The sequence below is a fragment of the Squalius cephalus genome (assembly GCF_949319135.1).
Source record: "Squalius cephalus genome assembly, chromosome: 11".
In the NCBI taxonomy this organism is placed as follows: domain Eukaryota; kingdom Metazoa; phylum Chordata; class Actinopteri; order Cypriniformes; family Leuciscidae; genus Squalius; species Squalius cephalus.
The window spans coordinates 37,455,518-37,479,772 of record NC_137132.1 but is presented as its reverse complement, the minus strand read 5'-3'; the positions used below and the strand labels follow the sequence as shown (position 1 = coordinate 37,479,772).

The 24,255-nt window shown below is 42.0% G+C and overlaps 2 protein-coding genes across 3 annotated transcripts in view; one reads left to right on the top strand and one right to left on the bottom strand.

Annotated features, from left to right (window-relative positions):
• dnajc30b (DnaJ (Hsp40) homolog, subfamily C, member 30b) overlaps positions 1 to 24,255 on the top strand; it is a 354,582-nt gene that overhangs the window by 44,390 nt on the left and 285,937 nt on the right. The gene's annotated exons all lie outside the window — the stretch shown is intronic.
• On the bottom strand, positions 1,127 to 24,200 carry cux1b (cut-like homeobox 1b). Of its 2 annotated transcripts, none has more exons than XM_079885650.1 (23): positions 24,066 to 24,200; positions 21,874 to 21,984; positions 20,961 to 21,008; positions 20,796 to 20,874; positions 19,921 to 20,058; positions 18,917 to 19,040; positions 18,645 to 18,721; positions 17,376 to 17,442; positions 16,482 to 16,530; positions 15,639 to 15,731; positions 14,074 to 14,265; positions 13,197 to 13,255; positions 12,738 to 12,786; positions 12,575 to 12,671; positions 10,094 to 10,221; positions 8,261 to 8,324; positions 5,462 to 5,574; positions 3,391 to 3,507; positions 2,772 to 2,855; positions 2,624 to 2,680; positions 1,798 to 1,878; positions 1,644 to 1,708; positions 1,127 to 1,559 (listed from the first exon to the last, which is right to left on the bottom strand). In XM_079885650.1, the coding sequence occupies exons 1-23, from the start codon at positions 24,132 to 24,134 to the stop codon at positions 1,508 to 1,510; spliced, it is 2,013 nt and encodes a 670-aa protein (XP_079741776.1). In that variant the 5' UTR covers positions 24,135 to 24,200; the 3' UTR covers positions 1,127 to 1,507. The 2 variants fall into 2 exon arrangements, with proteins under 2 accessions (XP_079741776.1, XP_079741777.1); XM_079885651.1 differs by having other exon boundaries at positions 14,074 to 14,262.

The following is a 24,255-nucleotide window of genomic DNA, read 5'->3' as shown; positions in this document are numbered from 1 at the left end:
ATTCCTATCGAGCAGCACAAGTTAAAGATGAAGGAGGAGCAATCATCTTCACTGGAGGACTGAACTCTGTGCTCTTTAACACGGACATTTAGAGGGCCAGACGGGTGGATCTGAAAGGCTAGTCCAATGATATATATCGACCCTTTTTACATTTCCGCGTTTCTCAGAAGCACAAGTCGTCATAGTTGGGTAAACTTCTATAGTGGTGAATGAGAGACTACATTAAATACAGTTTTCAAGTTCCCATTTGCTCAAATAGCAAAAGAAAAACTCCACAATAGTGTTTTCACAACTTTCAAAAAGAGAGAGAGACTGATAAAGGCAGTCAGAGAGAGTAACTAGTCTTGTAATTTGATGCAAAGGTAATATAATACAAGATATGTATAATGTACATGTATAATGTATAATGTACATACATAAAAAAAAAATATATATAAAAAAAAACTTTGCAGGATTTAGGATGCTGATGACTGAAGTATGTGATAGGGGTCCATTGTCTCGCTGTACTTTACATGTTCTGTGTAAAAGTGAGCAAAAAGGCCATTTTAAAGCGGTTAAGAAAACGAATCCTTGCATCTCCTGTTTTTATTTTGATCAGCTTCTGCTTCACGTCACACACATCTAGAGCTGCTCCACCAAACCAGTGCAGAACTTCTGGAAACATCTGCAAGTCTGGACCTGCGAATCATTAGTTTTGGGGTCAACTACAGGCAAGTTTAACCTTTTATTTAAAGAACAAAATTAATACTTTTATTCATCAGGGATTCATTAAACTGATCAAAAGTGACTAAAGACATTCATAATGTTACTTAAGATTTCTATTTAAGGTAAATTCTGTTCTTTTGAACTTTCTATTCTTCAAAACCTTTTAGCATAATTTCCACAAAAATATTGAGCAGCAAATAAAGTTTATTATAACCATTATTAATAACCGAGAAATAATAATTGATCATCAAATCCTCATATTAGAGTGATTTCTGAAGGATCATGTGACTCTGAAGACTGGAGTAATGATGCTGAAACTCAGCTTTGATCACAGGAATACATTACACTTTACTGTATATTCACATTCTAATAATATTTCACTGTTTTTTACTGTATTTTTTATCAAATAAGCGTAAGAAACTTCTTTCAAAAGTTTTATTAATAACTGAATCTCATAATAAACAACCACACACACACATTCCCTGAAAGCTTTAATTTAATTGGAAGAGACTACATCTAAAGTCCCATCAGCTGAATATAGAAAATGAAGGGATACAGATATGGTGTCAGATGATGGAAGTATTAAATAAACCGCTAGCACTGATATCAGTCTCTGTAAGGCGTTAGAGTCACGAGTGCAGGAGCTCGTTACAGACAGAGAGAGAGAGAGAGACCATCAAACCTTTACACCTGCCGTCTATTTAATAATGTTTAACCCTCTATTCTCCCAAACGGTCCTTGTCCCAATAATCCAGTGACAGCCTCTGATTCTGATGCCGTATAGATGTGATGATGTGAAGAGCTACTGCCAGGTGTCTCCGTTCTCATGGAACTGGTGCAGGTGATCCGAGTACCTGTGGGAAGAGTGTGTGGATCATTAAACACACACACACAGAGCTTCAAAACCATCAAATCTCACACTGGGTGAAAACACTCACTTCTTCGCACAAAATGCAGCACAGTCCCGGCCGATACTCTCACTCCAGGCGGTTTTATACAGCACCTGACACACACACACACACACACACACGGTCATAAGGCTTCAGACCAGCTCAACACGAGCAGTAACGCACAGAGGGTCACGTGACGCACCAGGAAGACGAGGCAGTGCAGGATCAGTGTGTAGAAGAACGCCACAGTCCTGGCCGTCTTATTGGACAGGATCACACGACCCTGAAACAGACGCATCTCAGTAGAACAACTACAACAGTGATATTCATGGCTGTCGTGATTTCTGTGCTTTCAGCGGATAAAACAGAGATTCTTCTGGCAGAAAACTGAAAGGTGCTCTTGTTTAGTTTCTTTCCCATGAACCCTTCTCACAGTCGGTGATGATGCGTTTCCACAGGTATCAATCGCAAATACAGTCAATTTGATATCATTTCAATGTTTATGTACTTTTATAATGCTATAGTTCGTTATAGTTTGATGACTTCTGCCTCTGAGAACCCTGGAAATGTGAAAAGGCTCCATTGTAAGGTTTATCCGAGCGAAACGGGTCAAATGTAGGGGCGGGACTTGATTCTGTCCAGGGAGACCTGATTGGACTGTATGCTAATGAGGCGCTGTGATGTCATGTGAGGGGCGGGGCTACTGTTGATGATTCATGCTCCTGATTATAGATTATGAGGGCACATCAATCTAAAATATATGATGTGCACTAACTAATCATTTATTATTAAACGCTGGAATATTCTGTTAAAAATAATATAAGTATTTCATGATGACTTCTCTTTTTATAAACTATAAACTATTCTCGGTTCATAAACTATCTTCTTTACAGATTCAGGAGGATGTGTGGCCGTTGGTGTATGCTGAGTTTCAGAGGCACGTTATAATCGACTGAAACTCACAGAGATGATGGAGATGTTTGTGTGAGCCGCTGGTGTGTGTGTGTGTGTGTGTGTGAGATACACACCAGGCTGAGCGTGGCTTTGTCCCACGGGCTGAGGCTCTGATATCTCCTCTGACGCTCCTGAAGGAGTAAATCACATTAGAAAGAGTCACACCTGAACCAACAGCAACAGACAAACCCTTTCAGAAGCGAGAGCTCATGTTCTTCTCACCCTTTTGCTGAAGGAGGCGAAGGGGTCGAGTCTCTCCTCGTACTGAGACGAGTATCGCATCACTGTATCATCACTGTCTCCAGCCTAACACACACACACACATTAAACTCACATGCAGAGATGATGCTGTTTTATCCCAAATATCAGCACGATTGCTAATGTGATACTGATTTTATACAACAGTTCAATCAACAACTTAATAATGTGAGTTACATTTTAGACACAATAATGACTGTTTTTGCCAATATAAATAAAAGCAGAGCTTCAGTTCTGAATGAATCCCTGTTTTTGAACGAATCAGATGAGTCAATGATTCATGAAAGCTTCACATTTTCATGACAGTTTTTAGACACAGATATTTTTGTCCACTATGGACCTGAAATTGTAAGTTTTTTTAATGAGGTTAATGAAAGAGTGAATTTGTGTCACAGCTGTGACCTGACCATGGCACAGAACATGAGGAGTATGTAAAGCTTCGGGAGTCAGCTGACCACGACAGGCCGAGACCAGCACAAACACACCCTCAGCAGAATATCGTCTATCGTTACACATGAAACCCCAGGGGATATTGCGATGTCCCGTTTGGCCGCGAGCGTTAATGGTGTCGTGAAGGACTCACTCTGCTAGGGTAGCTCTGCAGGAACTTGATCTTCTCGTAGAGCTTGATGTTGTCGGCCCGCAGACTGTCCAGCTCGCTCTGAAGAGCCTGTAAGGTCTGCTGTAGGGATCCGCTCGCCTGACACACAACAACAACAACACTCAGACTCTTCCCCGGAGCCACAGGAACCAGGTACAGTCATGTGATGGTACAGTCATGTGATGGTCAAGTCATGTGATAATAAAGTCATGTGATGTGATGATGGTACAGTCATGTGATGATAAAGTCATGTGATGTGATGGTACAGTCATGTGATGATAAAGTCATGTGATGTGACGGTCAAGTCATGTGGTGATAGTCATGTGATGGCGCAGTCATGTGATGGTACAGTCATGTGATGGCACAGTCATGTGATGGCACAGTCATGTGATGGTAAAGTCATGTGATGGTACAGTCATGTGATGGTACAGTCATGTGATGGTACAGTCATGTGATTGTAAAGTCATGTGATGGTACAGTCATGTGATGGCACAGTCATGTGATTGTAAAGTCATGTGATGGTACAGTCATGTGATGGTCAAGTCATGTGATAATAAAGTCATGTGATAATAAAGTCATGTGATGTGATGGTACAGTCATGTGATGTGATGGTACAGTCATGTGATGATAAAGTCATGTGATGTGATGGTACAGTCATGTGATGATAAAGTCATGTGATGTGACGGTCAAGTCATGTGATGATAATCATGTGATGGCACAGTCATGTGATGGCGCAGTCATGTGATGGTACAGTCATGTGATTGTAAAGTCATGTGATGGTACAGTCATGTGATGGTACAGTCATGTGATGGTACAGTCATGTGATTGTAAAGTCATGTGATGGTACAGCCATGTGATGGCACAGTCATGTGATGGTAAAGTCATGTGATGGTACAGTCATGTGATGGCACAGCCATGTGATGGCACAGCCATGTGATGGTACAGTCATGTGATGGTAAAGTCATGTGATGGTAAAGTCATGTGATGGTAAAGTCATGTGATGGTACAGCCATGTGATGGCAAAGTCATGTGATGGTACAGTCATGTGATTGTAAAGTCATGTGATGGTACAGCCATGTGATGGCACAGTCATTTGATGGCAAAGTCATGTGATGGTACAGCCATGTGATGGCAAAGTCATGTGATGGTACAGTCATTTGATGGCAAAGTCATGTGATGGTACAGCCATGTGATGGTACAGTCATGTGATGGTACAGTCATGTGATGGTACAGTCATGTGATTGTAAAGTCATGTGATGGTACAGTCATGTGATTGTAAAGTCATGTGATGGTACAGCCATGTGATGGCACAGTCATGTGATGGTAAAGTCATGTGATGGTACAGTCATGTGATGGTACAGTCATGTGATTGTAAAGTCATGTGATGGTACAGCCATGTGATGGCACAGTCATGTGATGGTAAAGTCATGTGATGGTACAGTCATGTGATGGTACAGTCATGTGATTGTAAAGTCATGTGATGGTACAGCCATGTGATGGTACAGTCATTTGATGGCAAAGTCATGTGATGGTACAGCCATGTGATGGCACAGTCATGTGATGGCACAGCCATGTGATGGCACAGCCATGTGATGGTACAGTCATGTGATTGTAAAGTCATGTGATGGTACAGCCATGTGATGGCACAGTCATGTGATGGTAAAGTCATGTGATGGTACAGTCATTTGATGGCAAAGTCATGTGATGGTACAGTCATGTGATGGTACAGTCATGTGATGGTACAGTCATGTGATTGTAAAGTCATGTGATGGTACAGCCATGTGATGGCACAGTCATGTGATGGTAAAGTCATGTGATGGTACAGCCATGTGATGGCACAGCCATGTGATGGCACAGCCATGTGATGGTACAGTCATGTGATTGTAAAGTCATGTGATGGTACAGCCATGTGATGGTACAGTCATGTGATTGTAAAGTCATGTGATGGTACAGCCATGTGATGGCACAGTCATGTGATGGTAAAATCATGTGATTGGTACAGTCATGTGATGGTACAGTCATGTGATGGCACAGTCATGTGATGCGCACTCACGGCCTCCAGCTCCTGGTTGCGCAGGCGAAACCTCTCCCTCTGACTGGAGATGATGGACAGCAGAGAGTCCATCTGACCCTGAGGAAGATCCGCCTGAGGAGAGCCGCCACCACCTCAACAAACACACACACACAGGACTACTGAGGGATCTGCTTATCTAACAGTAGGGCTGTCAAAATGGCTGAAAAGCTAAATTCGAATTTCTTTCTTAAATATTAGCAAAATTCTAATTCTAAAAGCAATACTGTTAGAGGAAAAATGTACTGTACTGTCTCCTATGCCCACAAGAGGGCGCAAGCGAGCGCAATAAGCACATATAAACCAAATCAAGCATCACATCTTTTATAGGGCTGTCAATCGATTAAATTTTTTAATCGCGATTAATCGCATATTGTCATGAGTTAACTCGCGATTAATCGCATTTAATCGCACATTTTTTGTAATTGTTCTAAATGTACCTTAAATTAATACTTTTCAAGTTTGTAATACTCTAATCAACGTGGGCATGGATAAATATAGATGCTTTATGCAAATGTATGTTTATTATTGAAACCATAGTCAATATAGAGCATAAGGATGAGACATGTTTCAAAGGTCATAGATGTTTTTCAAAGAACTTGTTCATGTCTATTAGACACGTAGAAAGAACAAAAAAATACCAGGTTACCATTACTTCTCTTTCTTTGCACTGAGCAATTTACTAACACAAACATGTTTAGATTTTTGCATGACAGGGCAGCTCTTCTGAAAATACTAAATGTACATTTATTATTTATTAGCCTATTACATTGTAGTTTGTCTCTCTCTGTGCCCATTTTGATGAAGCTAAATTCTCAATAAAACTGTTTTCATTGGTATATTTTACTGTTTCTGTTGTCAAACAACGGAATGAATTTGAAATGGTGACTGAAACGCGACCCATTAAGACATAACCAGCTCTCCCTTCCAAGACGTTAATCTGCACAAAAATTCTGATAATCGAGCCGTCGTCTGGTGAAATCAAATTCACATAAGATAAAGACAATATCTGTGCTCTGATTTCGGCTATACTTGTAAAAATAGAGAAGCAACATAATATCTGTGCTTAAAGGGTAACTAAACCACTAGTCAGAGCCTGACTCCACCCACTGGCAATATTTGAAAAATGCTGGAAAAGTGGGCAGACCCCAGCGGAGATAGACGGGACGCACCGAGGGCGGGGCTGAGTGGTGGGGCGTGCACCTGAGACCCGCAGTGACGGATTAATTGACAGCTGCTGTCAGACTCTAAAATGGAGAGTGACTCACAGCAGGGTCGCAAGACGACGTAAAGTACATGCATCTGATGAGTTTTATCGAGTTGATGTCAATAGCGCGCGCTCTCTGTAGGCATATTCATATTTTGCCGCAATGTGAAAAAAATCCAGCAAAATGCACCGACGCGTTTGTCGACCCCAGAGGATTAACTTTAGCCTAACCATAAAAAATTGTGATTATATATATGATCACTCACATCAAGACGCCGCTGCGGTGGTGGAGTCCATGCAGGAGGAGCAGCGTTTGACACTGCGGCGCTTTTCAGCACGAGCTGTGTGGAGAAGCCCATTTCCACCTCTATTGCGTTACAGACAATATTGGTTGCACACTTGAGCTCCACTGGCGCCTAATTTCCAAGTTTGCTGGAAAGCTATGCAGTCCAGCAGTGCTGTTACAACCAGCAAACCTACTCCTACGTACCCTCCTGACCACTGTACTAAATACAGATAAATCTGCGCTAACTTGAAGCTATCCTAACTGCTATCCTGATGCAATACTATGCGTGGTAGCTCTAGCTCGTACCAAGGGAGGGCGTGGTGAGCTCGTACCAAGGGAGGGCGTGGTGAACTGGAACCTGCTTACGTAGCGGTGTGCCGCTTACGTCACGCTGTACCGCAAACATCCAATAGGAAAATTCAACTGCAGTAGCCACCGTTCAACCTGAAGAGGGAAGCACTCAGACGTTTTTACACCATATATTGTAGAATTAAAACACTTTATACCCAAATGTCAAAAAAGTTACTCGAATCAATGAACAGCACTAATAAAGACCCAATCTCACAGATCATTAACTAAAAAAAGTTGGTTTAGGGTTTAGTTACCCTTTAACTGAGTTAAAGCGCTGCTCCTCCGCGCGAGACGCAGAGAGAGAGAGCGAGCGAGCGAGAGAGAGAGGCGCGCGCGCGTGCTGGGAGAGCAGTACCGGTGGTACCGGTAGATTCTCAGAAACTAAATAAGGTTTGGGCACTTTGTTGAAGGGAAAAAATCGCTAAATGGGTCTGCAATGTCGCTAAGTTAGCAACACTGTGTATCTCCATTTCTCCAACTAGGGGTTGGGCCACGGGTCAAACAGAAAATACGCGCTGCGTTAATCGCACGTTAAAAAAATTAGTGCCGTTAATATGATTTTGCGTTAACGCGTTATTAACGCGCTAACTTTGACAGCCCTAATCTTTTACTGAAATTAAATGACATTCACTTTATAAATTGCATTAACTTTTGAAACTATTGTTCTTAAATAAATTATAATTTCCTTAATGTGTATGCACGGATAATTAGGTTACAATAGTGCATAAAACTGTGTAAGTGCTTCAGTGACCTGACCATTTTTTTATTTTTTTTTCAACAAATATTTGAAATTCAAATTTTTATTTGACAGCCCTAGCCAACAGTCATTTACATTCAATCATTTAGCAGACGCTCTTATCCAAAGCACTGACAAACGAGGAGAGCAATAGAAGTGTAACTCACAGACTGTATTGTGTTGTGTGTAATGCATGTTTACCAGAGAACAGAGCTGTGGCCTCCTTAATGGGCTCCGGGACGATCACTGCGCTGCTGTCTGCACCCTAGAACACACACACACACACACACACACACACACACACACACACACACACACACACACACACACACACACACACTTCAGTGTTAGACAACATTCTCCAGAAAACACCTGCTCACTGATCGAGACTAACTATTGACTATATTACCACGCTCAACCGCTCTAAAGTTTAGGGTCTGTAAGATTAGTCTCTTCTGCTCACCAGTGCTGCATTTATTTGAGCAAAAATACAGTTAAAAACAGTGAAATACTAGTTTAATATATCCATTTTCTGTGTGAATATATAGTAAAGTGTAATTTATTCCTGTGATCAAAGCTGAGTTTCCAGCATCATTACTCCAGTCTTCAGTGTCACATGATCCTACACTATATGATGATTTGCTGCTCAAGAAACATTTATGATTATTATCAATGTTAATATGGACTGTTCTGTTTAGCATGTCATAAATAATGCAGCACGTATTTCCTGAACCTACGCTCGTGTTTTTTCCACACTCCCGGTGCTAAAAGCTATTAAGTGAAACAAGTGAACAGACAGACAGACAGACAGACAGACAGACAGACAGACAGAGAGAGAGAGAGAGAGAGAGAGAGAGAGAGAGAGAGAGAGAGAGAGAGAGAGAGAGAGACAGAGAGAGAGAGAGAGAGAGAGAGAGAGAGAGAGAGAGAGAGACAGAGAGAGAGACATCTAATGACATCATCTGCTAGTTACTTTACTATAAAGTAGGAGTGTAACGATACGCGTATTCGTATTGAACCGTTCGGTACGAGGCTTTCGGTTCGGTGTTCGGTACGCATTTTCAAACCGAACGGTTCGTTGGATAATTTTTCCTGCCGACCAAAATTTCAATATTTCAAATGTAGGCGCGTTGCGCGTGGCAAGCACACTCATAATGTGACGCCGGCGCGACCACAACATTGCCCAACATCGAATGGCAAACGTAATGCAAGCGGAACGAAACTGCTCGTTATTGTGTGGTTGATGGACCCTTTATCAGTTTGGACCAAAGCAGCGCGAGCCGATCTTGATCATGTGACACTGTTACTACACAGCGCTAAGAGATCCAGTAAAGATAGCATTTGAATTCTCCACAGAAGTAATAACATCGCTGCGAGATCTAGTGAGAAACATTCACAATTCTCCGTTATTAAGGGATCAAACAGCGCTGACGTGGAAACCAGGAATAAACATTGTGCCATGAATGAACTATCCAGTGTCCACAGATCAGCAACATTCACCATGGATTTACTGTAGTAACACTCACTGCAACCATGGAAGTTTGGCAGGAATAGTAGGCTATAATGCCTTCAAGTAACATTACGTCGGTTTTATTTTGACATTATGAATACAATGCCCTCAAATGTTAATCTGAACTAAAATAAACCTGTTTATAACTGCTACAAGATTACATTTCATTTTTTCCAAGGAGCTGTTTTGTTTTATATGCTCCTAAGAAGAGTCAATTATAGCTCCAGAATTGCTCAAAGTAAAAAAATATCATACTTTATGATGTTAGTTTTAATAAAAAAAAGAATTAAAAAAAATTAAATCAAGGAAATTTCTCTGGCATTTCTTTTTGCTGTATCAAAAACGTACCGAACCGTGACACAAGTGTATCGTATCGAACCGTTACACCCCTACTATAAAGATAATTCAAATTTATAATATAATTATTTCATTATTCCCAAAAGTTATCTCATGAGTCTATGTGAGGATTCCCAGGACAGGATGTGTGTGACGTGTGTGAATGTGCAGATGATCTGCTGTCTGACCTCGGCGTCGGGCCGGGACATGGTCTGGATGGTGCTGAGGTCCTGCTCCAGTTTGAGGATCAGCTCTTTCTGATCAGCACTGGTCTTCACCGCAGCAGAGAACTCCAGCTGTAGAGACGCGTACCGGCCTGAACACACACACACACACACACATCAGTGTGTGTACCGTCTCAAGAAGATCAACCTTCACAAGATTCTAACCTTTGAATATTTAGCTTCCATCTTCAGTGCTCGTGGTTCTCCACCAAAACCAGTGTCTAACTCTGAACCCTACTAACCCTCGCCTGTGCCATGTCTACTTCTGTACTATCACGAGCTGCTTTCAACACACATCTTAATATACCGACTGTGCAGAAACCCACGAGCTTCCGTCAGCGTCTGAAAGCTTCAGTCTCGTACAGCACGTTGACTTTCCCACACATTATACTGTTAAACCTTTGCTCCACTGGACTATGTAATGTATGTGTGCTTGGTTCCCAGATTTGGTCTGATCAACCGTTCACTGAGCTAAACTGTAAATCCACCATGACTATCATAATCTTAAAATTATTGATCTGTTATTGATTTCTGCATCTGTGCAAACTCATCTCACTAGCTATGTTTCCATCCAAAGTTGCGAAATTAACTTATGCGCAAAATGGGAATATCGCATAAAACGTGTGAATAAAGCAGCGTTTCCATCCAGTGAGTCAAAGAGAAGCGAACTAATACTTCCTGATAAACTGGTGCTAAATATCACTAAGAGAAGTAAGAGAAGCCACTGTATATACTAATTTCCGTATATATAATAAATTACTTTGCGCAGACAAAACGCAATGAACGGAGGAAGATGCTGCCGTTTGGGAACGCAGTCGTGTAAGTCAGTTCTGGAACATGATTTGTTTTTTGTGTGCATTGAGGAATTAATTCAGTAAAGACGTTTCCATCGTAGTTTATGCACGTTTTGTCGGATGTATCCAACTCAAACAAGCGCATACGTTTGTTATGTGCATTTAAAAACAAAAAAAAGCACAACTTGCCATTTCCATCCAGCAGTTTTTGATGCACATTAAAACAGAGCTTAAGACCTTACAGAACACACTCGCTCCCTTGATAACCCTGTTTCCACTGCCCTTGACATCCACACCCCCCTTAAAACTAGACTTGTCCTCTCCACACACTCGACTCCCTGGTTTACTCCTGCACTTCTGAACACAGCTGGCCATCTCTATAGGAAAACCGGCTTAACTCTGTTTACGTGAACCATTTCCAGTACAAATCAGCACGCTCAGTTCACTACTCTACTCCTGTAAGTAATGCTTCCTCTTGACCCACAACACTGCTTTCCACTGTCAGTAAGCTCACCAACCCTCCTGAGAAACTCAGCAGAGCTCTGGGAGTCGTTTTTACACTTCTTCCTAAATAACATACATGTATATAACCTCTTCCCCTCTACAGTCTTCTCCTATTCTCTCACAGGACTTCCCCACTGATACTTTCACTGACTTTGCCTTCTTCTTATGGCTGTTGACTCTGGCTTCATCTGTGTCCTAATTCTCATAGACCTTTCCTCTCCATTTGACACCATTTCTCATAGTATTTTCATTTCCCCTTTCTCTGCTCTTGGTAACCCTGGAACGGTCTTATTCTGGACCACAAACGCCATATCAATATCGCACGGTGTTCCCCAGGGCTCTGTTCTAGGACCTTTACTCTTCATCAGTCACATTGGTTTTAATGCCGTGAAAAACACACAAAACACATCTAAAACGGGAAAGAGCTTTGAGATTGACTGTACAAAGAGATTTGACAAGAAATCTGAGGTATATTTTTACAGACTGCCGAAAGCTAAAGAACAGAGAAGTGAATAAATCGCTGCAGTTCACAGAAACAACTGGATCCAGGCCGTGAAAGGTGGATTTGCAGTTATCATTTTGTGTCAATACGCTGAATTTAGGGGTAAAATCATACCCTATATATTGTATTGTTATATATTGTATTGACAACTCATCAATTAAATATTTACCATCATATATTCTGCATAATTGGATGTTTTTAAATAAACACTGATAAAAAACTATACAAGTTATAAGGCTGGACGATATGATTATATATATAACATTGATATGAGTAAAACATGGATTTAGACCTATATTGTATTTATATAAAGCGGTCACAGGCAAATTTGCTTTATGTTTTTCCCCAGCGTCGAAATCAGGCTCATATAAATGTCAGGAAACACGATTCCTGCTGCATGTCAATATCACTGGATCACTGGATCTTTGGTCAGTTTTGAGGAACACTTTATCGAGTCCAACCTTTAGTTTAAACTGATAATCGCTTGTTTTACTCTCGTTTTCACAGTTTCTCCTATTAAATCCAGTCACTCAGCAGCTCTTCTGCCATTCAGTCCAGCTGAGGGAGTGTGTTCCCGTGGGAAAGTGACGTCAATGCATTCCCTCTATTCTCCCCTTTCCCCACTTTAAATACCCCCAGACTCACTGCTCAGCTCAGTGCTAGCGATGCGCAGAGAGGCGTTCTCCGACTGCAGGCCGCGGTTCTTCTCCAGCAGCAGCACCTCCAGCGGCTTACAGGAGTCCTGCGAGAGACCAGCACATCAACACCTCCAACAACACACTAAAACACACTAAAGACTGATGTTTACCTGCACTGTGGCGCTGTCACACGGCCCGAACTCCATCGACTTCAGGATGCTGTCAATAACAATCAGAGCTGATCAGTAAGAGGCAAAGAGGAGCCATGATTAAATACAACATACAACATGTTCATGGACTCGAGCACTCAGAATGGGCATGATCTTTAAAGAAACAACTCATGACTTACAACTGTGCCAATTATATACAGTTTATATTAACACCAAATAATACACACAAGCATGCACACACACACACACATAGTGATGAAACATGATGCTCTTTTGTAGCAGGCCCTATTGAGATGCTGAAAACAACATTTTAACCAACAATTAAAGAAATATATATAAAAAAAATATATAAAAAAGTGCAGATATTTCATTAATTGTGGTTTATCCGTCAATAACTCGAGTAGACAAACTGATTAAAATGGCCAGTGATGTTTGCCACGGCCAAGCGTGGACTCTCACCTGAGCTCTTTCTTCACCTCCTCATAGTCTGCCTGCGTCTGAAGCTTCTCCTCCAGTTGCTGGAAGAGATGAAGAGACCGTGATGAAGACAAATGTACAGCACTGGAGCTCAATCACACACACACACACACACACACACCTGTTATGTGGCCACATTTCTGACCTAAAATGCCGTTTTTAATTGTTCTTGTTGATGATGATCTGTGAGTGTTAGCCAATGCAAATGCCCAGCATTACCCCTGCCATAAAACTCTAATTATTCATTATTATTAATTTATTATTACTTATGATGTAACAAGAACATCAGGATTTATGGGAAGTGTTCCCGGTTCCGGCTGACCTAATCTATGCAGCCTAACATTGAGTTATAGAAGTCTATAATGTGTTATGTGTATGCTAGGCCAAAGAGATGTGTCTTTAGTCTAGATTTGAACTAAACTGCAACAAACTAAACGAAAATCAAAAGAAACAAAAGACAACTCAGATATGTGTGTGTATTGCGCAGCAGGGATTTCTGTCAGGGATGGAAATGGAGTGGATATGTTTGCGTGTGTGAAAACCAGCATGCTAATGGTGTGTGTGTGTGTGTGTGTGTGTGTGCACACATCGCCCTAGCTGGGAACGGAGGAACGAGGTAAGCTGGGGTGTGTGTGTGTGTAAGTGCTGGACAGGTCACTCTGTCGCAGTGCCTCATCAACTGTTTGGTTACTGACATTCTTCAAAATATCTTCTTTTTTGTTCAACAGAAGAAAGAAACTCATACAGGTTTGGAAGCACATGAGGGTCAATACATTTATTTTCATTTTTGGGTGAAGTGTCCCTGTAACGCAGCAGTGCACACGAGTGTGTGTTGTGCACATGAGTGTGTGTTGCGCACCTGGAGCGCGGTGGTCTTGTCCTGGAGCTGCTGCTGCAGTCGGCTGGTGTGTGTGTCGGATCTCTCTCTGAGCGAGGACAGGCTGGCCTGCAGTCTCTGAACGTCCTCCACCAGCTGCAGCATCTCTCGCTCCTTCGCACTGAGCTCCGCCTCCACACTGGAGCGCGGCACCAGCTCCGCACACTCGTCCTGCTGAACACACACAACAACACTGAGCATCGTATGAACACACACACACACACACACACACCTGTAGACGTGGGCAACAGAGGTTTCCTGTGAATGTGCTGCGATGAATGAGGTGAACGCTGACATTAGCATTTATTAGACAAATTAAAATGACAAATGGTGCATAAATTACAAAATGACGCACCTGTGCTTCCTCTGAAAAATAAGGTGTATAATAATGCAATCTTTTCATGCTGCTAACTACATATTGCAAACTTTCTGGATTGACAACCGTATTTAAATGCACAATTGAGTCTGATTCACAGTGATAACTATAGCAATGGACGTAAAAAAATGAATCTAAAACTGTTCTACCACACCCCTGGGTGTTTCGAGATGGCCTAAGCTTAAAAGAAATATGCACAAAAATATTCTAAAATACCCGTCTTAAAGAGCATTCACTTAAACGCAGTCAGTTATGTCACAGGTGAATGTAAAGACATCAGATGTGTAACAGTGTATTAGATCAGTGCATTCGCTCTTAAAGTGACAGTAGCCTTTTATTCCTGCTGCTGTGTCAATGTTAATCAAACGAGAAAAAACAAAGAGGAACTTACTCACTTCTGTTGACTGAATAACTTTAATAAGAATCAATGTTTGCTTAATTTATACAGTGAAGAATATGTAGGGTGTTTACATTCATCACTTTATTCAGTTTCTTAGTTTATGACTGACTGTCTTCAATAAGCTTGAGATCCTTTTACTTGTATTAGTTACACAAGTGTGGGTTTTTACTGTTGTATCAAAAATGTTATCAAGAAATGTGACATTTCAATGGCATCTGAAAGTATGGTGTCGTAACAATGTTATTTTCATCAAGAATAGCTATATCCTGATGTATACCGCTATCGTGATCACATCTTGATATAATATGTAGGTCACATCTCTTAAGGTCCATGCACACTCGTATGAAATTTCTGCACGTTAAAACAAAAATACGACCTCACGTCAATCATGTTTACACACTGTCTCCGAAACTTCCGTCCGTCATAAAAACTTCGGATCGAGTTCGATTTTCTGCGTTTTCCGCATCCGTAGCAAGCATTTAGAGAGGGGTTTTGACCATTCAGAGCCACCGAATGACGAATACGAACATTTCGGACTGTGCAAGGACCTTTACACTACAGTGCTGTTTTTAGGGAGTTTGGAGAACACAAAGCGGCTTTCCAGGCTGAAATAACACCAACAGAAGTAAGGTTTGTTTGACTCAGAGCTATGCTTTTATGTTAATGGTGGTGTTTATCTGATGGTTATATCAGTGCTTTAGTTTATGTGGTAGCAGTTAATGTGAAGAAAGCATGTAGAGTGTGTATGAGTGTTATATTGAGAGCTGGTACCGTGTACGGCGTGTTGTCCGTGCGTGTCGGCGCTTGTGTTGATCTGATGTGCTCTCTCAGAGCTTCAGCTTCTCTCTCAGCAGCGTCTGCTCTCTGCAGGAACACACCAGCAGAACAGTTAACAACTCTCTCTCAGAGAGCATCTTCACTAGAACACACGCATGGCTGTCAAACTCATGTGTGTGTTATTATCATCTGCTCTCTGCAGGAACACACCAGTTAACAACTCCACCAGACTCTCAGCCGCTCTGAAGGCTGGCTCACACTACAGGAGTTTGTGCAATCCTAACCGATTGTGTAATCTGGTTGCAGCACACACTTAAGGAGAATCTTTGCAGATGTTCTTCCCTCAAATATTAAACATGGACACACTACAAGATTTGAAAATCACGGCGCAATCACACACTACAAATTGTTCTTCAGATTATCGTGCCGGAGGAAGCGCCTCACTTGATCTACGCAGCAGATCGGAAGCAATAATTGTTGTTTGTTGTGAGAAAAAACTAAAGTGGAAGATTAAACAAGTGTCAGTTCTTCAGCGAGAATTGGAGGTAAGAATTGAATTGCCCGTATTACTATCTGGTAGTGTGTTAGAATTTTTACCGCTATAGCGTATTTCAAAATGTCCGTCACTTCCGTCTCCTCGTAGACTTGATTCTTATTGCCTATTGTGACGTAATCACAGTCTTGTGATAAGTGTGATAAGTCTTGTGATATCTCTTCTCGATAAGATTTTTTCTCCGATTCTCGGGAGGGGAAATCGGGGTTTAATCGGCCTAAAACTCCTGTAGCGTGAGCCAGGCTTTAGAGAGGATCTTATGTGTGTCAAACTCATGACTGCACCTGATTGGCTCGCTCCACATCCGTCATCACCATGTCAATCTCATCAGCCCTGAGAAACACACACATCCGTCATAACACACACATGTACAGATGTGCTTTAATGTACACACACTCTGAAAACATCTGATAGTCTAATGTTTAACAAACAAGTATTCATTACTTCAATGAGCTCAGTTTCTGCCTTAAATTATTACATTGTTTAAATGACTACATTATTAGCTAACTGTGATTCTGAAATACATATTTCCTCTGATATCAGATCACTCTGAATTGTAATGTGGACTCATGCTCTTTCTGTAAAGCTGCTTTGAAACGATGTGTATTGTGAAAAGCGCTGTACAAATAAAGGTGAACTGAATTAATGTCACTATGAGCGAGAACATTTCTCCAGGAAACACATTTATCAGATCTGACTGGAAGAGTGAAAACAACGGTAAACTTCACTTCTGTTGTTTATCTACATCTGCAGGGTTATAACACACCTCTTATGATATCTGCTTCTGGATTATGAGCACACCAGACAACAGAAGACTCCCATTTCTCTTTATTTCTCTCTGTTTTCAACTAATCTGCTGCTCAAGAAACATTCCTGATAATCATTAATGCTGAAAATAGTTCTGCTGTGAATATTTGTGCGTAAACCCTGATACATTTTACTTTCTCAAAGAACAGCATTTATTTACACTATAAATAATGTTTATAGTACATGTTTATATAAATCTTTACCATCACTTTCTTTCAAATGAGTGCGTCCTTGATGAATAAAAGTGTTAATTCCCTTCTAAACCCCCTGACCCTGAACTTCTGAACAGTGTTGTACTTGTAGTCGTTCGCTTGATGAAGAGAAGAATGTGAATGATGATCCGCGTATGAAGTAGTTTAACACACACTCACTTTGCTGCCGACTCTTCGTCATATTTAGTCTTCAGGTAGAAAAGCTCCGTCTGAGTTCGTTCAAGAGCTGCAGAGACACAACAATACATCATCATCTATTTAATAATGCAGAATATTTCATATTAATAATCTCCAGCACCCTCACACACACACACACACACACACACACACACACACACACACACACACACACACAACTCACACACACACAACTCACACACACACAACTCACACACACACACACACACACACACACACACACACACACACACACACACACACACAGACTCAGACTCAGACACACACACACACACACACACACAAACACACACACACACACACCGACAGACACAGACAGACAAACACACACACACACACACACACACACACACACACACACACACACACACACACAACTCACACACTGACAGACACACACAGACACTGACTGATAGACACACACACACACACACACACACAGACAGACACACCGACAGACACAGACACACATACACACACACACACACAGACAGACAGACAGACAGACATAGACACACAGACACACACACACCGACAGACACAGACTCAGACACACACAGACACACACACACCGACAGACACAGACTCAGACACACACACACACCGACAGACACAGACTCAGACACACACAGACACACACACACCGACAGACACAGACTCAGACACACACACACACCGACAGACACAGACTCAGACACACACACACACACACACACACACAGCCAGACTCAGACACACAGACACAGACAGACAGACAGAGACACACACACACACACACACACACACACACACACACACACACACACACACACACACACACACAGCCACAGACTCAGACACACACCGACACACACAGACAAAGACACAGACAGACAGCCACAGACTCAGACACACACACACACACACACACACACACACACACACACAGCCACAGACTCAGACACACACAGACTCAGACACACACACACACACACACACACACAGACACACACACACAGACACACACACACAGACACACACACACACACACACACACAGACACACAGACACACAGACACACAGACACACAGACACACACACACACACACACACACACACACACACACACACACACACACACACACACAGACACACACAGACAGCCACAGACTCAGACACACACAGACACACACAGACAGACACACACACAGACACACACAATGACAGACACACACACACACACACACACACCTGTCTGCAGGCTCTGGGCTTTGAGTTCAGTTTCCTGTAGTTTACACACCAGAGACTCATGTGACTCCTGGAACTTCCTGTTGGACACAAACATGACAGGATCCATAAACAGACTCTGATTAGATGATGCTAGTAATGTTTAAATCCGGGATCTTCAAGAGTGGCAGAAGAGAAATACCAGATCATTTTTCTGCAATGAAATGTGTGTTGTTGGAGTGTTTTCCTGCTCTGATGACAGTAAAGCGAGGTGTGATGTACACACACACACTGACCTCTCTTTCTCGGTGTAGTCTTTATGAATCTGCTGCTGTTTCTCCAGGGCCAGATTCTCCGCCTGGTTCCTCACGCTCTGCTCGTATTCCCTGATCTTCTCCTTCAGGGTCTTAATGGTGACCTCTGCACACACACACACACACACACACACACACACACACAGCAAATATCAACCACACTCCTCAAGCTCTCAGGACACACACTCATCACTGTGAAGCTGTGACACACACACTCAAACATGTTTTTTCTAGAATGAGTTCGACACATAGACTGTGAAAAAATATTGTATTATGTATAATATTGTAATTATATTATTGTGTTAAGTTCCTGTTGCTGGTGGTGATCTTGAACAGAGTCCAGCGCTGAGGGAACGGCTCGTTTAGCAGAAACCGAGTGTGTGCGAGTGTGTTTGTTTCTGAGACGAATGGAGCTCGCCTGTTCTCAGAAAGAACCGGTACAGCGTATCTGTCTTTTATAAATCTGATCAAACTAAAGACTCTTCAGAGATTTGAAGGATGCAACACTACTCTATAGGAGCTCAAGATGAACATGAGATCGGCAGAAACTGTGTGTGTGTGTGTGTGTGTTATGTGCCCTTTAATCATTTAGGGAAGCACTCATTATACAGAAATCAAGTGACAGTTAAAATAATTCACTCACTCTCATGTTGTGCCAAACCTGTGTGAGTTTCTGAACACAAAGGAAGATATTTTGAAGAATGTCAGAAATCACACAGTTGATGGGGAACCGCGACTTCCATAGTATGAAAAAAATACTTCAATACTTCAAAATATCTTCCTATGTGTTCAGGAACTCACACAGGTTTGGCACAACATGAGAGTGAGTGAATGATCTTCATTCTTGAGTGAACTGTCCCTCCTCTCATGTTTGTACACTGTAATGAGTGCAGTATCAGGCCTGACAGCGATACTCGAACACGAGCCGTCAGTGGCAGAGCCGACGACAGGCCGTCTCCAGTGGTGTGTGTGTGTGTGTGTCTCACCCTGGTTCTTGACCTCAGCGAACTCTTTGTTGTATTCCTCGAGTGTCTCGCGCAGCTTCTGGTTCTCCGTGTCGATGTCATGCATCCTCTGAACCTTCAGATGCAGCTGCTGAGACAGCTCCAACACCGGCACCGGGTCTACACACACACACACACACAGAGAGAGAGAGAGAGAGAGAGAGAGAGAGAGAGAGAGAGAGAGAGAGAGAGAGAGAGAGAGAGAGAGAGAGAGAGAGAGACACACACACACAGAGAGAGACACACACACACACACAAAGAGAGAGCGAGAGACACAGACACACACACACACACACAAAGAGAGAGTGAGAGACACAGACACACACACAGACACACACACACACACAAAGAGAGAGCGAGAGACACAGACACACACACACACACACACACACACACAAAGAGAGAGTGAGAGACACAGACACACACACAGACACACACACAAAGAGAGAGCGAGAGACACAGACACACACACAGAGAGAGAGACAGACACACAAACAAAGAGAGAGCGAGAGACACACACACACAGAGAGAGAGAGACACACACCCAGTTTTTAGTTTTTTCCTCACATGATAGGGCGGCCCAGAGAGAAAAGAGTGTGTGTTGAATAACGTGTCAGACACAGTTTATTGTGTCACTAAAACACTTTTATGATGACCAGAAAAGCAGGATTTAATCCACAGTGTGGGCCTTCACTCCTCTGCTCGTGAACCAGCCTGACACACACCGGCCTGACTCTGATTCTGAAATGTCTTTCCTGTTGCTAAACAGCAACTACTGTGCTACTACTGAAAGTGCTTTAACTGTGATGCATTATGAAGGGGGATGTCTGAGAGTGAGGTGTTTTGACCAGACGTACCCGGCACATCGATCAGCCGCTTGTAGACGTTCAGGAAGGCCGTCTCCGACTCCTTACTCCTCTTACTCAGCGCATCGATCTAGAGGACACAGAGAGAGGGAACACGCGAGTCTAACACACACCGACAGCATCACACACACACACTCATGACGTGACGACGCTCACCTCGCCCTGGAAGCTCTTCAGCAGCGGAGACACCAGCTTCCTCAGATCCTGCAGCACACACACACACACACACACACACACGAAGAAGAAGCTTCAGTACCAAACACTTCAACAAGAGCTAGGCCTGCATTTCACACACAAACACTCACGTTTGCTTTTACGCCACACAAATAGCCCAAGATGTCCATATTCCTGTTGAGCGAGCACTAGGCCTAGGTGTGTGTGTGTGTGTGTGTGTGTGTGTGTGTGTGTGTGACCTCAATCCCTCTGCTGACCTCTATATTGCCCACTGCATTTGCAGATGAGCACTAGTTGAACTACTGTAGTAGTAACTAGAGGTGTACGATATGATCTGCAGATGGCGCTCTAGGCTGTTTTTAACCTCAAGCTCAAATGCTCACGAAGAAGAGGTGCGTTCGGCTGAGTCTGGAAATGTACTCGCACCTCAGAATGCATTTATGACGCAAGATTAATGTAAACAGCCACTGCAAACACCCTTGAAATTCACTTCAACCTTTTCGAACTTTATGAATGATTATTTTACAGAAGATTCAAGTGGTGTGTGTTTCTAGAGCACGCAGTGCCATCCGCTATTAAAAAATAGGCGGGGCTCATTTGCATATTCATAGATCCACGCATACTAAATGAGGCAAGGGTGTCGAGTTACATTCAGGAAATTTACGGATCCCGGGTCTCGGGTGCTCCGTGTAGACCTCTAGCATGAAGACATTTTTTTCAAGGAAAAAAGTTTAAATGTAATTTTGGTGATCAAAGATGAGCTTTAAGGGATACAATGATTGACTACAGGGGGTTAGTCATCAGTTGGCGTGGATCCTAGTGTTCGGCTAAACGTGGCGTGGGAAAGGTCTGTGAATAGTCCTTTAACAGCTGAATGACTGCGTCACATGCACACCTCTGGCGTGTTCTTCTTGAACTCGCGGCTCTGCTCGATGAGCTTCTTCCTGGACTGCTCGCTGTCGTCCTGTCGGCTGGCCAGGAGTGTGGCGCTGCCGTCCAGCTCTCGCTGAAACACAGCAAACTCACGTGATTACAGTCACATCCGCTGATAACACTGCTCTCACACTCACTGACCTATAAAACACACATCTCGTATGCTGGCTCTAGTATTGCTATCAAGTCAAGTGCATGTTTATTGTCATTCCTCTATATAACAAGTACATTGGAATGAGATGGCGTTTCTTTAACATGGAACATTACGCAAGACTATATAGTGCAAATACACAATAACAAAACCAATCAGCGTTCATTAGCAGAATGCTAGCGTGTTATGGGCAACAACAACTCAACCTGTAAGAAATCAAAAGGACATAAGTACTCGTTCATTCAACTTTCGACCTATAACCCATGTTGAACTTGCAAAACCTACAATCAAACCTGAGATTTCTCAACGGCAATCGGGTGAAAGAGACACATTTAGCCGTCTAGCTCCATAGACTCCCATTCATTCTGCACTCATGGCGATCGCCTCCAGTGGAACTCTGGTGGAACTACAACCAACATTCTCTACAATAGGACTTAATAGGGAGTGGCCAGGCTCTCCGTAGACGGGCTCTGACTCTTATCTCAGCAATAAAAACCAAAAATTAAATGCAAATGTGATGTTGTTTAACTAAAGTCATTTTTGCTTATTTAATATGGTAAAACTGGATCATTCAAGGTCAGCAGCAAAGCCATTGTTTAAAAAAGTGAGATTAAATACATAAAGTCATACATATGTTTTTAAGACATTTAATAGAGCCGTATGATTCATTGTTAAAAGATCACGATCTTGATTCGAACAGCCATGTGATCTAATTCCGACATGACAGTGATTTAGCCATGTCTATTAGGCTTTTGAGTTTGACAAAAATCACATAGAAGTACTGAGATAAACATTTATAGTTCAGATATAAACACTGATGTCTATGGCAGCGACCAGAAAGTAACTTGGCGCTTCAAATAACAATTGTATTGATGACATAGTTACACAAGTGACTGTTAAAAAATATGTTTGTCATTGAATCATTCATTCAAGAGATTTGTTCAAAAATGCTGATTCATCCAGAAATTAAATAAGTGAAGTCTTTAAGCGCGAGTCATTGAATCATTCATTCAAACCCATTTTTTTCTTAAATAATTCATTATTAATTTTTGGATTTATTAAACATTTTAAAAAATCTGAAGCAATTCCCATTTGTCAGAACCTCTAGTAAATAACATGTTATATCATGATCTCTATTTGAAACCAAAGAATCGTGATTCTCAATTTATCCAGAATCATGCAGCTCTAATATTTAGGCTAATTATAGCAGGTTTGCTCTTGAAAAACAGTTTTTATTTGTATTGAGTAATACTGAATCTGTTTTAGAGCAAGTGAGATATGTAAATGCCTTATCACATTTATTCTAGAACTACAATAACTATCATGTAACGTTATTCATCTCAAGATATCTTTCAACATGGAGACAGAAGAGCTGTCAGTCACAACATAGGAAAACAAAGTAGCCTCTGTTACTTGATTTTTGTTGTAATGTACATTTAAAAGTAATGTATAACTTTAGTTACCTGGAAAAGTAATCTGATTACATAACTCACGTTACTTGTAATGTGTAACGTTACTGCCAACACTGCAGCTTCAAAACACACAACACACCTGCCTATGATTTTCATACCATATATAATCACAATTTGAATAAAAGTTTTATTTTTGATCATTCTAAGTGGACCAACTACCACGTACACACATATACTGCAAAAGTGTTAGGAGTGAAACTGAATTTAAATATGACTAAATTATAGTTCCGTGTGTGACTGACTTTGAGCTCAGTCAGAAGAACTATTGGTTATTGATCTGGCCTGGTAAAATACTGAGATGTGACAACAGAACAGACAGCATCTTTAGACCAAATGAGTCACACTGTTAAAAACACTGTTAAGTCCAGCATTAAAGGAACGTTGATATCTGTTCATGTTTCTATAAGTGAGTACTACTTTTGAGGATGTTGTTTACATCCCAGCCGCTGATCGATGAATGATGATCGATAACAGATCAGCAGCCGATCACACATGAAGATGAACGTGTAACAGGGCTCGAGATCCACTGACCTGCAGCTGCTGCAAGTCGAAGCGCTTCCAGAACTGACACATCGACGATGCTGCGCTGCTGGCCGCCATCTTGGCATCTTCACCACATCACAACACACATCACAACATGATGACACGCGGCACGCAAAAGCGGCACGCGCACGCACGGCTGTTTCTGCGGGACGCGCGCGGCGGCTCAAACAACTGTGAT